This window comes from Stegastes partitus, unplaced genomic scaffold (genome assembly GCF_000690725.1).
Source record: "Stegastes partitus isolate 25-593 unplaced genomic scaffold, Stegastes_partitus-1.0.2 Scaffold1117, whole genome shotgun sequence".
Taxonomy (NCBI): domain Eukaryota; kingdom Metazoa; phylum Chordata; class Actinopteri; family Pomacentridae; genus Stegastes; species Stegastes partitus.
In genome coordinates, this window is record NW_007578848.1 from 181,017 (window position 1) to 196,194 (window position 15,178).

Consider the following 15,178-nt stretch of genomic DNA (forward strand, 5'->3'; position numbering starts at 1 on the left):
AACATCCATTCTATTAGGATGGAAATAGGAAAAAGGTGATCACAGCATTGCATTTATTTGGAGTGACCTGTTCTTTTAATGCAGTGGTGGGCAAATACTTCGGTCCAAATCCAGCTGTAGTGGCAAGAATATCTGGCTTCTAATAAGTTTTCGCTTCCATAGTTTACATCAAAACCTTTACATAACAGTTCACATATCTATAAATATGTGATAAAATGTAAATAAAACTTTTTTCTTTAGAAAAAAAAACAATTAATAGCTGCCATGTGAAGAGAGGCATGAAGGCAGCTGCAACTAGGCCTTTCTTCTGCAACTTTATTTGAATAGTTCTTAAATGAAGTCACACACACACACAATACAAATAACTTCATTTCAATGAAATAAGGCTCCTTGAATTCAAGCACAGCTTTGCTTCCACAGCCTATTTGACCAGAAAAGGGGTGTCAATAACACAAACACCATCAGCAATAAAATGCTGATCATATCCTTTTGAAAGTCGACAAAAAGTACAGTAACAACAATCCTTGATTCAGTCATAACTGAACAGGCTGCTGTTTCCCTGAAAGTCCCTTTGAACGTTCAGAGGAAAGTTTCAGTCTGATGATTCTGCAGGATTAGGAAGCGTACAGTGTTTCATTTTGGATTTTGATACTCCATGACTGTTCCAGACACACAACCTCAATCACTCTGGAAATGAAGGCAAAATGCCTGGAAACCAAACCAAAGCAATGAGCAGGAAGCCTGGTCCTGAAAAAATAAAAAAAATCCTTTCCTCTTCCACCTCTGCATGGTTTCCTGCTCTATGGGGCAACCCCACTCTCTCCCTCATTCCCTTTCACCCTCTTTATCTTTCACTCTGTTACTATATCTCACTCTGTGTCCTGGCTGTGTCTCTATTTGGATGATGTCTTCACAGTGTGCTCACTTTCCTTTCTTTTTCTTTGCTTTACTAGAGCTTTTCCTTCAGTAGTAGGACTTCCTCCCCCTCACCAACTCACACATGAGCTCTATAAACTCATATAAGCTGCATCACATCAGATCAGCAGGTTTTATGTTTGTTTTTCTGCAAAGAAAAATGGAAAAACTGAGTCCTACTTTTAACAAGCACCAGTAAAACTTCTGAAACTGCATTTGTTTTTTCCTCAGACAGAACTCAATCCGTGTGTGTGAGGCGGAATAAGAGGAGGATAGCTATACACACTCATTGTTTTTAATTCAGTGCACATGACAGCTGCAATGTGTATGTACAAAGAGCTCTATTGACTCCATTATGGCATTACTATATACCAAATGGGATTTTTGCAGCACTAAAGTGCACACTGGCTGAACAAGTTTACCTCAGTGGTTTAGGCTAGAGCTAAAAGAAACACTGAAAAGGGATAATGTTTTTAATTGTTTTCATATTTCCTCTTTAAAAGAGAAAAAAAAGGGGGGAAAAATCAGAGCTATCTCCCTTTTTTTCAGTCAGACGCCATATGCACGCCTCCACCAGTCGACCCACTTTTGCCTGGACAGTCTCCTCTGCTGCCTGCGTCGCCGTGTTTATCTCTGGCTTTTTCAAACTAAATTTCAACTATTAAGCGAGCTTTAAAAAAAAAAAAAAAAAACACAGATATATTTGATCTCAGGTGTAATCGTCCAGCACATCGGGTGAACATGTAGAGATGGATTTTATGACGCTGTTTGGCACCGTTATCGCCGTTTTCTTCCACCCTGGATCCACCGCTTCTAAAATAAATGGTAAGAATTTGCTTCGGGAAAGTAGGAAAAGTCCCTTTTTTAAACTCTGACACAGTGTGTTATTGTGTGTTTTATCTCCACTGCATGACTTCGACTTGTTTTTGCCGAGAAAGTTGCGAAAGTGTTTGTACGCACCGCTAAACGACGCTGTGAAGCACATTTAGTCCGATGTTGGTGTTTGGGTTTTTTGTTTTGTTTTTTGAAGTCGTTTAAGGCAACGAGGGTGATACGAGAACAATTGTTTAAAACGTTGGTGCATTTAACTGAACAGATAAACAGGCAGCAGTCAAAGTGAGCTGAGCAACACGTGATGTGGGAGAAAGTGAGCATCAACAGATTGTGATTCTGATCACTGATTTGAAACCAGAAAGTCACAGTTTAATGCTACAGGACAGGCTTTTATAACTAAATGAACATGCTGCATATTCTAATCACTACACCAGCTTTGTATGCATCCATATCTGAATCTATGAAAGTCACATTTCAGTAGTCTCATCTATTAAGAAGTATTTAGAAATGCCATAAACATAAGAGACGATCATTATTGCACCGCTTGTTCATCTTCTTCAATAATTACTGCTTATGGGTCAGTGTGGTTCTCAACCTGAGGGTCGCAAACCCTCCAGTGGACATTTTTTTATCCATGTGTAGGACAGCAAGGCTCAACCTAACATCTCTTGGTAGTTAAACAATGGTTACAGATGCATTAATCATGTTTTTACGTCAACAAAATACACATCTCTATGGTACATGAACAAACACAGTTTGTTTTAAGGATCTTTCTTGTGCAATTCTGTTAAATTTGACAGAAATGACAGGTTTCATTATAACAGATTGGTTGGTTGCAAAACTTGCAAGAAAAGTCTGAGTGTTTAAAAACATTTAATTATTATGGTCCTACCTATATACTATAGGTGGGTACTGTTTGTGGATCTGTCTGTAGTTGATAGATGTGCACACATCTAACTATCTTTCATCTAACCATCCATCTATAATAAGAAATAAGATAAGCCTTTATTAATTCTTAAGAGGGGAAATTTGCACTGTCATGGCAGCAAACGGGGATAGAGCAAAAATGTAGGGAGATCAGTTGAAAAAATACAAATAAACGAGGACTATACATAACTGCTGTACAGATTCTGCAATATGAAGAAATTCAGATATTGCACAGATCGGTATGGAACGGTGTTATGCCGGCTCTTCCATCATGGATGGAAAGGGTGATACATACATGTTAGATATTTATATGGTTATCTACCCATCCATTTTTTCCCCATGATCTTTTAATGATTGATGATAAAATAGGTGTGTGTGGACATTTGTCTATCTCTATCATGGATGGCTGGATAGATATTGGTAGAGGTCTATTCATCATCTATTGGTCTATCATCAATGAATATTCTAATGGACTGACTGATGGCTGCAGATAGATGGAGTATTTTTAAAATAGATTTTAGATCCAAATATCAATATATACATGGATATTGATAACTAATTGTTTGTCAAACACTGACTTTTTTATTTTTGTCCACAATGAAAGCAGCACATGTAAAAATCATGTATTTAAAACATGTTTACGAGACACTCAACAAATATTTATGAACATTTTGGTGAGTTTAGTTGTTTAAAAACAGTGCTATATTTTAGGCAACAAGATAGTTTTAAAGATAAGATTAGATTGGATTTAAATTCTTACGCACACAGTTCATTATAAAGAAATGTACCTAAATGCTGCCAAAACAATCTTTGCCATAGATGTCATAGAAAACATGGCCCGACTCCCTAAAAAATTGTAAAAGACCGTCTCCCAGCAATGTGGTAAACTGGCGCACACCCTGCTTGACTCGCTGGCCTAATCTGTTATCTGTTATTTAAAAGAGACAGATGACCTATAAGGGATACCTCATCAGTGCATTTAAACAATCAGGATACAGTTACTGTGAAAAGTAAGGCATTCACGAATTGTGCAACCTTTGCCCTTCTACATTTCTGACTCCAGTCTAAAATAGTTCTTTTTCATTGTCTGTGACAGAGCACCACACCATCCACATTATTTTGACTGGCACAATACTAGTCTAAAAAAGAAAAGAAAATCTTTTTAGGGCCTTAAAAATACAGGTTTTGTATTACAGTTTCGGTACCATATGGTTTACTCTCCCCACACTGCAGTGGGAAGAATTTGGCAAATCAATGCAACCCAAAAGTTCCAATTCCTAGTTATACTATGATGCTGTATGTTTAGAATCTTACTGCCACATGGGCACCACAAGAGGATTTTAGGAAACAAAAACTCTGCACTAACATCTTGTTGTCTCATTTTGGTGTCCAGGCCAGATTTGGCAGATTTGTCGGCGTGGGACAGAGCGCCCATGCTACAAGGTGTCCTACATCCAGGACAGCAGGCGGCGGCTGACCTTTGAGGACGCCAGGCAGGCCTGCAGGTTGGACGGAGGCGAGCTGCTCAGCATTGAGACAGAAAGCGAACAGCGACTGATACAGAGGTTCATACAGCAGCTGCAGGCTGGAGATGGAGACTTCTGGATTGGGCTTCGCCGCAACCCACAGCGTTACAGAGCAGGGACGGCAAACCCAGGCTGCCCCTCGCAGTACTATTGGCTGGATGGAAGCAGGGCCAAGTTTAGGTTTTTATAATTTTTTGGTAATTTTCTTTTAAGTATGAAAGTTTCAACTACCTCAGTGAAAACAGTGTGAGGGATCTCAAGGTGCACAGCACACTGAAATGTCAGTGGAAAAAGGCTGTAATCAGTTGTGACCTAGAAAAGATTTTTTGGGTTAAATGATGCTTGTGTGGGAGTGAAGGAATGTCTGAAGTGCTTTGCAAGTTAAACAATGCATGTAATAATGTAAATGATCCTTTTCAAATGTGATACGGGTCTAAACTCAGATGTTTTACGTGCTGCAGGAACTGGCACTGGGATGAGCCATCCTGTGGTGGTGAAATGTGTGCGGTTTTGTACCACCAGCCCTCTGCACCACCTGACGAAGAAGGCCATTTCCTGTTCCAGTGGAACGATGACAACTGCAACTCCAAGAACAACTTTGTCTGCAAATACCCAGAAGGTAAGTCAGTAGATCACAGCCACTGCTGTTGTACCTGGCTGTGCACTGCTGGGAAATATTGACTTTTGGTACTTTTGGTTTTATTTGGTTCTTAAAATCTACTAAATCAGAATTTTATCTTCCAAAGAGCACTACTAAAATATGTCCGCTGCTGTCAACAGCTGGAACTCAACACATAATGTACAGTTTTAATGTCAGTTTCCTGGATGACTTTAATGCTTTGCTTTCTGGTAACTTACATGAATATATGTGCTTGTGTTTTAGGTATACCTTAAATATTTATTTTTTGATGAACCAATGGTTTTTATTTGTTTAAATATGGAAAGGGACATAAAACCTGTGAAACAACCTTTCACTGTATCTATATGGACACTTATTTATATAACCATTAACAGCCTTACACACAGTTTTCACTTTTAACAGTCGTCTTGTCTGAATGATGCTAAGTTCTTTGCTTGTTTTCTCTGTCGTTTGCAGAAAAAGTACCAGCGATGCCCGAGGACAGGGACACAGCACATGCAGGTACAACTTTCTGTCCTTGCATGCTGTTTCTGTGGGATATAAACACAAGGCTACTGAAGTTCTATTTATACTTCGTTGAAGAAAAGTCATATTAAGCCACCACATTACTACTTTTGATCTCTTATTTTTAATGTCTGCTATGCTGCCTTCCCCCTTGTTTAAGTAAAGACATCTAGTGGTCAAAATTAACCCTTTATACATCTGAAGGTAAATTCTGCAATTCACATGTTGAACATTCCAGGTTATATATGGTGTGTTTTTCTTTCAATTGCATAATTTAGTCAGAAAGAAATTACAAAATCTTCAGTTTGACTAAAAGAGAATTGTTACGGATCCAAACTTACACAACACATGTAATCACACACATTCTGAGGAGCTTCAAAAATGCTATTTTAGGTATATTTGCATAGAGTTGCACCATAACAACTAGAAAAGTTGAGCAAGGAATCTAAGCAGAATTTATTATCATACACAATGCTTATAATATTTTACATTAAGTTTTGTTTACTGTGTTTTGATAGGAAATCTGCTGTGGTTAGCCAAACAATGTCATGGGTCTTGCTTTCTATTGTTATATTCAACTGATGGTGTTCATTTGCTTCCTGGTTGCTCCAGTTCCATCTCTGAGGCCAAACATATTTTCAACTACAGAAAGCGATGAGAGGATAAAAATAGGACTTCCTGAGTCATCAGGTAAGAAAAGAAAACCATTATTCCTGATGCTCAGAATTAGTGCCCCTTTCTGTTTTTAGGAAAACTGTTAAACATTTATGTTTCAAGTGACAATACAATAATGATGGGCCCTAAATATGCAAGGATGAATGTCACATTTAAAGGTCATCCTAAATAAAGTTAAGTCGAGTAATGTGTTTTTCATTGCAGTATCTTTCACAGACAACACCCTCTATGTTTCCTACATCCTTTATGCAACCATTCCTGCTCTGCTGCTGCTGATGTTTGCAGCTGCTGGCTTCTTCTGCTACAAACAGCAAGCTAAGAGGTAAGCACAGAAAGGTTCAAGGGTAATAAAATGGCAATGCAGAACAGGACACAAATTGAGAGGAGATTGAAGAAGAATACTTCTGTGTACAATGCCTTTAGGGAACTTGCATTTACCACGATAGCATAGTAAGTAGCTTTTCAACAAGTTTAAACTCACTTTTAGTCAATGTGAGCACTTCTCCTCGGGGTATTTCTGACTTGTGTATCTCTCTTATCTTTGATCATCCAATAACATTTGGCCTGTGAAGTGGTAATTGCACTAATTATTCTAATACTGCAATTTCTCTCATACACAGGAGGAAGACAGAAACAGAAAGCTATCCCGTCAGATCAAAACAGTGGATGTCAACAACAGCTACACCTTGCCCCGTACAAGGACCTTATGCCTTCAGTGACGTTACCAAACTGCCACACACTTCTCTTCCCAGCAGCCTGCCAGCAGACATCATGACAAAGTACATCTGCGACCCTTCCCATGACTCCCAGTGTGATGATTATGAGAACGTGTCATGTGTGGACAGGGAGAGCGGCTTTGTAACCAATGACATCTACGAGACCTGCAGAGCTCAAAGCCGACGCTGCCGCGGCCAGACTGGATGGGTGGAAAATGAGATCTATGGATAACGCTGTCGATGTCAATCTGGGTCTCAAGTGTCCGTCAGCGTCACACGACCCAGCCAGACAGAGGGACACAAATTGTTCTCCGTCTCTTTCTTCCTGTATCTACTAGTTACCTGTGTACTGCAGGATTACAGAACATATGGCTGTGTCTGCCTGGACTCATCTGTACAGGTTATCAGAACATGGATCTATCGTCAGTGCTGCATTCACAACATCCTGCATCCAGAGTTTCAATTCAGAGTGATGCTTTTTGCTCTGTTTTTGTTAACTACGACTCTATATTTAGGACCCTGAAAATAATCATATATTTTAAAACTTTTAAATAAATTTTATTATGAATGAAAACACACGTCTATAGCAATGCTAATTTCACTGTGAGCTACATGGATCAGCATGCTCACAAAGGTCAATGATAGCATGCTGATGTTTCGCATGTGCAAATTTTCCATGTTCACTTTGTTATACATGTTAGGATTCACAAATTAGTGCTAAACGCCAAGTTTAGCTGATGGATTTTAAAACAAATGATTAAATAGAAGTTACAAGATCACTAAAATTATTCTGAAGAAGGAAAGCATGTGTGTACTAAATTCCATGGTAGCTTAGCCAATAGCTGTTGAGACACTTAAACCGCAAAATGTCAACCTTATGGTGCCACTATATCAGTGAGATACATCATCTGGAAACTGTAAAGGTCTGCATAAAATTTTATGCCAGCGCATGTCATAAAGGTTGAGATATATTTCACAGGATAAGTGAAAAGTGGGTGGAGGCACGAGAGGGAAAGTGAGAGACAGGCCAAAATCACAAGGCTTCATCCTCTAGGGACCATGGATATCTGTGCACACTTTCAAGGCAATCAATCTATCCAGCTGTTAAGATATTTCAGCCTAAAGTGGTGGATCATCTGCAGTTAGCATGGCTACAAATGTGAACATATTTCATGTTAATTGAATAAATGTTGACAGTTGTAGAAATTCATCTGACAAATGTCAGTCAGAGATAAAAATCCCACATGATCCCATCTGCATGTCGAGCAACTCTGCACAGGTTCTGGTCAACAAAGTCTTGTTTTAAATACAGTTATTATATTTGAACTGTAAGCATGTTCATTTTTATTCAGTTTGACTTGAATCTACCCTTTGTTCAGTTGAAACCATCATTTCTGACAAATTATGCATTTTCGCTACAGCACTGAGGCTTTGGTTTCAAAGAGACATTAATGAAATCAAATAAGTGCTAATGAGCCAGGTCAGTTGGGTGGCGCAGCAGTGCTGCTTAGTATGACATGGTAGATTACACATTCCACCCTGAGAATACTGTAAGTGCAAATTTTGACTCACACAAGGTTACTCATTTTGTAAACAATCCCAAATTAAACCGCAGAGCCGTTTTCCAGTAGCGTCAGCAGATATTATGAGACACAAGGACAAAAAGATGCCGTTGGCTCTCTGCTGAAATGTTGTTGTCCAGTTCAGGGACTATTTTGACCTTTTATTCTAAACCTGAAGAGTGATGTCATCCCTGTGCAAGGCTTCCTGTTTGGACTCTGATGTCAGGGAAAGGGACAGTGCATGCGGAAACACTGGTGATAGAAGTCTGCTGACCAGAGTAAACCTCAAAGCTGCGGGCTTTCCTGACTCCACCTGATTGTGTGAGAAGCTCAACCCTCCCAGTGATCTGTCAGCACAGACACTCTTTAGTAGTGAGCAGTTTAGGATATGTCATCAGAGGAGGCTTCTAAAGGCATATACGCCTTTCTCTGAATTGTGTAAAATCACCATGGATTACTGAATACAAATGCCTGCGTTATTTCCGAGTATGAGTGGGCTGTTGGGTCAGTGTCTTGGAAAGATGTAGCAAGCCCAGTAAGGAGAGGCTGAGTGTGTTCTTGGAGAATGTTAGGCAGGAAATGCCAAAAGCACATCTGGAACTCTTACATTCAGGAAGTCTATGCGTGACAGCAGAGGCCCTCAGAGCGCTGCTCTGCTCTGCTGTGCTCTGCTCTGCGTAGCAATCCTACTGTTCTCTGTTTGACTGTCACTGCACAGCATGAAGAGAAACCACTGCTGGGCGTGGATATGTGTGAGCTGTATCTAAGCAAGTTTCAGATGTTTGGTCACAAGATATTGTGGTTGCTTATTTGATAATAATAGCCTGTGGGTGTATTAAAATGTGTTTTGTGTGCAGGGGGAATGCCTGTGTGGCATTATTAAACATGTGTGAATGCAATTACTTAACTACTAACAATGCTGCACTAGAAAGGAAATGTGCTTCAGTTTTCTGTTCTTGCCAACAGATGGTGCTGTCATGTAGCTGACCGAACTGTCTTTGTGCCTGCTAAAATGTCTGGTCTCACATGAGGTTCTGCACATTACATTATATAATGTTACGGATCTGTAATGCATATTGCATTTTCTCTGGATTATATAACTTAAAGCAGACAATGAATGTGCAATGAGGGGTTTTATTCTTGCTTTCATTGTGAAATCCGAGCATTTTTTGTTGTTTTTTTCCATTCATTTTTGCAACACGCTTTCTGGAGCATGTGGAAGTTGCAGTTTCATCCTGGTTAACTATGAATGTTCAATGCGCTTGCTTTTAATGTGAAATCCTTGCATTTAGGGGTTGTTTTGTTCATGCAGTTTTGCAAAGCACACTCCCTGAGGCATGTGGAAGTTGCAGTTTCAGGCCCCATTTCCGCTGCATTTTTACACAAAAGCTGATTAAACACCTGCAGGGCAAAAAAAAAAAAAAAACAACTTCAAAGTTACCTATGCGTGCCATCAAGGAGGGCAGGCGAGCAAACAGATTTCAGAATAGCAATTTTACCGGTTGACGTAAGAGGTGGGTCTGGTTGTCTTGGCAACCAATTGGCACTGAAGTGTGGAGCCGCTCCGTGGCCCCGCCCCCTGTACAAATACCCCTATGGCTTTGACGTCAATACACGTCAACCAGAGAACATGATGCCTCTTTGCAAGTCAACTCGTGTGCTTTCTAGCTGATAGAGGCACCTCAAGCTGAAATATTAGAGCTCTATTGTATTGGAGAACGTGGTGTGACAGCCCCTGGGCTCAGCAAATGGCCTGCTTCGTATCGCCGCGCTGACGGATAGAGCGTCGCCACATCGGCGTCCAAGCTGGCAGGGCGACACAGAAATCAACTTTGTCTATTTTTAATGGACACGCTTCGAGCGGCGGCGGCGGCGGCGGCAGAAGCAGCAGAAGCGGCGGCGGGCGGTTTGTTTTCCTCTCGTCTTTATCTGTAGCTGCTCGAGCAAAAGAAGAAGAAGGGGGGAAAAAAGCAGCACCGTGTGTCTGTTGGTGAGAGAGGAGCCCCTCGTGTGTCCCCCTCCTCCTCCTCCTCGCTCGTCTGGCTGCCTCCTACTCTTCCACAAACAGTCCCGTTTTAGAACAGCATGGTCATGGCTGACAGTGTCCAGAAACCGCTGATCCGGGGTCCGGTCCGAGTGGGCTTCTACGACATCGAGCGCACTTTAGGAAAGGGCAATTTCGCTGTCGTCAAGCTGGCCCGACACCGCATTACCAAGACCGAGGTGAGTGTGTCGGGTGAACTAGTTAGCCCGAAAAGCTAACTTAGGCTACTGTTCTGCTGAGTTACATAACTTTTTATGCACTAGTTGACTCCCCAGATATTCACAGCAGATACCGAAATGCTGTCCACATCGTTGCACTAATAGCAACTTGGATCAGGTTGAACTGGCTGGCAAGGAGCAACAGCTGGCGTGTTTGGGATCCTCCTGCAGGTACAGGAGCAGTGTCCGGCTGCACGTTCACCCCTCCTCAGCCAACGTCGCTGCCAGTAAGAGCCCTGACCGCCGGGTGCTGCTGGGAAACACACACTGTAAACATGCAATGCCGTCTTATTTTACGCCACACCGGCATCATACACCTGCGCTCCTCTTCGGTTAATGACCCAGACACAGTGCCCACAGTGTGCTACCTCAAGAGTCTGTTTGGTGTAAACATCCCAGTCGCTGTATCTGGGGCGTGCAAGCATGGGTCGGTGGTCCCATTATGTAATCCAAATAATGATGTGATTTAGTGGATTCTTGTCCCCAGCAGTGCCCAGAGCTTTGTGAGGAGCAGGGAATATGCCAGCCAGCCAGCCAGCCAGCCAGTGCTGTGTAATTGCAAAGTTTTCTGCATGCACGTATGTAGACAGCAATGTTTTTGGGGGTCTGCTTGATATCACAACACACTCAGGCGATGCCGCATGAGAGCAGAGCAGAGGGAACAGTGCTCGGATTTGTCTGAGTTTACTCGTAGTTTTATGTCAGCTTTCTGCAGAGACGCCTTTCTCAACCAGTACCACGGAGTGCCATGGCTTTCCATTGTAATGACAGAGACACAAGGAATTTACTGTAACCAGTGTTCAGTCTGTGCGGAAAAGAAGCTGTGTTTTGTGAGTCAGGGGGAGAGATAAACACACACAGGGCAGGGACATTTGTGAAAGCACAGTGGCACACTTTAATCTTTGATCTCTGGAGCATCCAACTGTTTGCTGTGGAACGTGAGCGACTGTACTGTACTGAAAAACAAAGATTTACATCATCCAGGCAAGACCCCTCGCAAGGTTTAATGAATAACAGGGCATGAAAATGGCTCTTAAGGCTCTTATCATGTTAATCTGGTTATTAAAGCCTGCAAAGTGGTGCAGTGTTAGTCTAGCGAGGTAATTTACAAGCATGCAACACTAACTGCAATATGAATGCAGGTGAGTGGATGCAGGTCTCCCTCAGCTGGCTCTGTGAAACATGGATGGTTGCTTTCAGGCCACCGGTCTGCTAGGGGTCACTCAGTGCTGCAAGAGCCACTGCAGCTGCTTGGCTCAGCCGGGCCCAGACGGTTTGTTTCAGTGGCCAAGGTCAGCTGGAGAGGCAGGTTATCAAACTTCATGTGATGCCATCTGGCTTGAGAATGTGCCAGGGGAGAAAAAAGAGATGTTAGCCCGGTGCGTGTGTGTAAAGAAGAACCCAAGTTTAATGACACATGAAACAGCAGATCTGGTGCGTCGGTGTGTATGTGTGTGCATATTCCTAGATAGGTGCATCTCTGTGTGCGTAACCTACTTTTTCTTCCCATGGCCCCTGCGTGTTATACTGACCCATTCATCCCATTATGTACATATTGCAGCTTGTGGCTTTGCATAGTCCTGGCCCGTTCCCATGTGGTTCTGTCTATCAGCCTCTTGCAGGTCGCATATTTATCCATATCTCATTATAGCGTCGTCCTGCCTTTTTTGCTCCCATTCCCTATAAGCTAAATTCCCCTGTATCTCATTGTCCTCAAATGACCTTGTGCCAGTATGGTTTGCAAAAAGTCTTATGCTGTGTGTGTGTGTGTTTAGTATTGTTGACAATGTAATCAGTTAGCGCAGATCTTTTCATGTTAAGTACCCTGTAGTCCCCTTTGTACTAGACCAGAGATTTTATATTTTATCCCCTTGAGGCCTGGACTTGTAGCTGGAGTGCCATTAAAAGATTTGGATTTCTTCATAGGATTTAATGCCAAATTGCGTACCCGTCTGTACCGTGGCTGGGGAGATAATAATGGAGAGTGTTAAACCTATTTAAACACCCATTACCGCTCGTCTATAATTACAGTGTAACTACAAATATGCTAAAAGTGGATCAAAATAGGCGGCAGACTTCTCTTTAAGATTAAGACCATATATAAGGCCGTGTTCACACTGGTATGAGCTGCATATGAAAATACACTGTCTTATTATTTCGGTGATTCCACTGCACTGACACTGTAGGCACGTCAGAGCAGAAAAGAAAAAAAAAATGCATTGTCATCTAGCTAAAAGCATTGGACCTTGCTCAACTGTTGCTGTAACACGTTGTTGCCATCACTCATCGATGGACTGTGATAGCCAGTCAATGCAACTGCACATTCCTGGTCAAATATTTTTAAAAACTCCACAGCTGGTTTATCTTATTATCAAGATAGAGGATAAAATGACTGTCAGTGTGATAAGTTTCCAAAAAATCCTGTATCAGACTGTACTCTAATCCACTCTGCAGTGTTTTGGCGTCTGATAAGCCTTTTAAAAAAAAGCCATGGATCTATAACCTAAAGTCGCCTTCCTTTATTCTGTTTCATCATCTCACTTAGTGGCTGCAGCTGCATTCCAATTACTGGTTACTCTATTTTCAGACTCAGGTTGCCACATTCAGATAGCTTGTTTTGTTTGACTAACAGTCCAAAAGCCAAAGATAATCAGTTTAATATCATAGAAGACAAGGAAATCCTGCAAATATTCACATTTGTAAAGCTGAGACTTTCTGTGCCAGTTGTTGCCTGGAAATAACTAAATGATTCATCAGTTGTCAGAATAGTTCTCTCCCAGTTGATCAGTTAATCGTTTCAGCTCAGTCTAGTTGGTAATTGAATCAGGACACTTGTGTATTGTGTGTTTTTTTTGTTTTGTTTGTTTTTTCTAACACGGTCCTGTTTTTGTGTGAGTTTTCTAGCTTCATCTGATGGTGGTGTGATTGCAGGGAACCAGGGTCTCTTGTTGTTTATTCCTCCAGCTTGGCTCACAGATGCTTGGAACACTTCAGATCACACTGATGAAATGTTGTTTATGAGACAGTCTGAAGGGGAGATGTTAATATTGCCTTGTTACCTACCAGACATCATTAATCAAAGCCAAGAGTGTTGAAGTTTTTAGTGTGAGCTTTACGAATGTTCGTGCCGTTGTGGGCGTGTGTGTATGCAGTAAGGCATGTGTTTGCCTTTGCTGCACCTTTTTGTATGAGTTTTCATCATAGCTCAGATTTTAGGACTGTTTATGAAGGTTTCAGCACAAGCTGTATTCAAGCATTTATCTTGTGCCTATGTTCTTTCGTCTGACAAAAACACATGGTTTCTTTTTGCAACAAGAATGTTAATGTGAGCCTGTCTGTTATTAAGAAACCGACTATTTACGGTTGTTTTGTTGATGCTTGATCGCTCTGCAGGTGGCCATTAAGATCATCGACAAGACCCAACTGGATGCTGTCAACCTGGAGAAAATTTACAGAGAAGTTCAGATCATGAAAATGCTGGACCATCCTCACATCATCAAGCTCTACCAGGTGAGTTTGCAGCTTCAGTGGCTGTTCATCATCTTCTGTTTGCTTAGGGTGCAAGATGTAGACAACAGTAATCATCTTAATTGAGGTGCTGCTTTTGTTTATTTAGGCTACAATATATCATCAGCTTATCTGGTTTCTTATGTATTTAATGTCCTTGTTCAATGGAAATGTCTTTGTGAATTGTGATTCCTCCATGTTGTAATGCTGTGAAGTTAAATTGTTTTCTTATTTTGTAAATTCAGTATTTTTGCATAGTTTTTTTTTTTCTCTTGCTTGACAAGCTGTTTCAGTCAGAGATTTTCAGGAGATTTGTTTCTGTCTTGGGTGCTTCGGTTTAACTCTTTCTTTGACCTGTCCCGTCACAACTCCTCGCAGTCTGTCTTTGTTATTGTCGTAGCGATATTGGAAGAGCGTCACTACACTGGAGGCATTTACACTAGTTAGTATATCACACAGGAATCTTTGTAAAATCATTTTCCATGACATGTTTACAAAAACATTTTTAAATTTAGTAAAAGCTGTAATGGCTGTTACATATGCCAAGATTCACGCAGTAATGTAAACTGTTCTAAGGAGCAGTGTGAGCTGCTCGGTCCAGACATTTTAAACTAGTTTTCAGCATTAGGCTGTTCTTAATTGTACCTTAAGATTAGTCTGATGCAGAAAAAGTTTCACAGATAAAAGTACTTATTTTAAACCTACAAAGCTATCCCTTTTATCTTGAGGCTAACTCAGAAGAGCCATAATTGTGTGGCAACAATCAGTGAGACCTGTTGACCAGTGGCAAGAAACTATAAAATAAGAGGAAAATGTGGGTCGTAATCTGTGGTTTGGAGAGAGTGTTGTGGAGCGATTAATGAGAAGCAACAGAGGTTTTAGAGAGCGCAGTAATGTGTCAAAATATATGAAATGTGCAGTCATGAGGACATGATCCGAAGCTATCCAGAGTCTATGATTGATGCTCCCGTTGACTGGGATTAACATCTCCGAATCTGATTTTTTCTTTTAAAGAAGCATGTACATTTTCAGAATTTTTCATTTGTGGGTCCACAACCACACTTTGCATGGTTTACAGTTTTAAAAAACTCTGAACAAAAAATTGGAAAT

General features: G+C 41.1%; 2 protein-coding genes across 4 annotated transcripts in view; both read left to right on the top strand.

The window, feature by feature from the left end:
* The first annotated feature begins 1,464 nt into the window (after window positions 1-1,464).
* Window positions 1,465-7,311, top strand: laynb (layilin b). 2 transcript variants are annotated; one of them, XM_008296296.1, is made up of 7 exons: window positions 1,465-1,740; window positions 4,070-4,382; window positions 4,664-4,821; window positions 5,299-5,343; window positions 5,959-6,036; window positions 6,226-6,343; window positions 6,642-7,311. In XM_008296296.1, exons 1-7 carry the CDS (start codon window positions 1,665-1,667, stop codon window positions 6,967-6,969), a joined length of 1,116 nt encoding a protein of 371 aa, XP_008294518.1. In that variant the 5' UTR covers window positions 1,465-1,664; the 3' UTR covers window positions 6,970-7,311. The 2 variants fall into 2 exon arrangements, with proteins under 2 accessions (XP_008294518.1, XP_008294519.1); XM_008296297.1 differs by having other exon boundaries at window positions 6,238-6,343.
* Window positions 7,312-9,918: 2,607 nt separating this feature from the next.
* Window positions 9,919-15,178, top strand: part of sik2b (salt-inducible kinase 2b) — a 44,680-nt gene continuing 39,420 nt past the window's right edge. For both annotated transcript variants that reach the window (XM_008296298.1, XM_008296299.1), the window contains exons 1-2: window positions 9,919-10,522; window positions 13,955-14,071. In XM_008296298.1, the coding sequence (XP_008294520.1) occupies window positions 10,385-10,522; window positions 13,955-14,071 (255 nt within the window). In that variant the 5' untranslated portion in view covers window positions 9,919-10,384. The remainder of the gene's footprint in view (window positions 10,523-13,954; window positions 14,072-15,178) is intronic.

Coding starts and splice junctions, on each gene's coding strand:
- laynb (XM_008296296.1), top strand. CDS start 1,665: ATGGATTTTATGACGCTGTTTGGCACCGTTATCGCCGTTTTCTTCCAC. Junction 5,344..5,958: donor CAGGGACACAGCACATGCAG/GTACAACTTTCT, acceptor TGGTTGCTCCAG/TTCCATCTCTGAGGCCAAAC. Junction 6,344..6,641: donor TACAAACAGCAAGCTAAGAG/GTAAGCACAGAA, acceptor TCTCATACACAG/GAGGAAGACAGAAACAGAAA.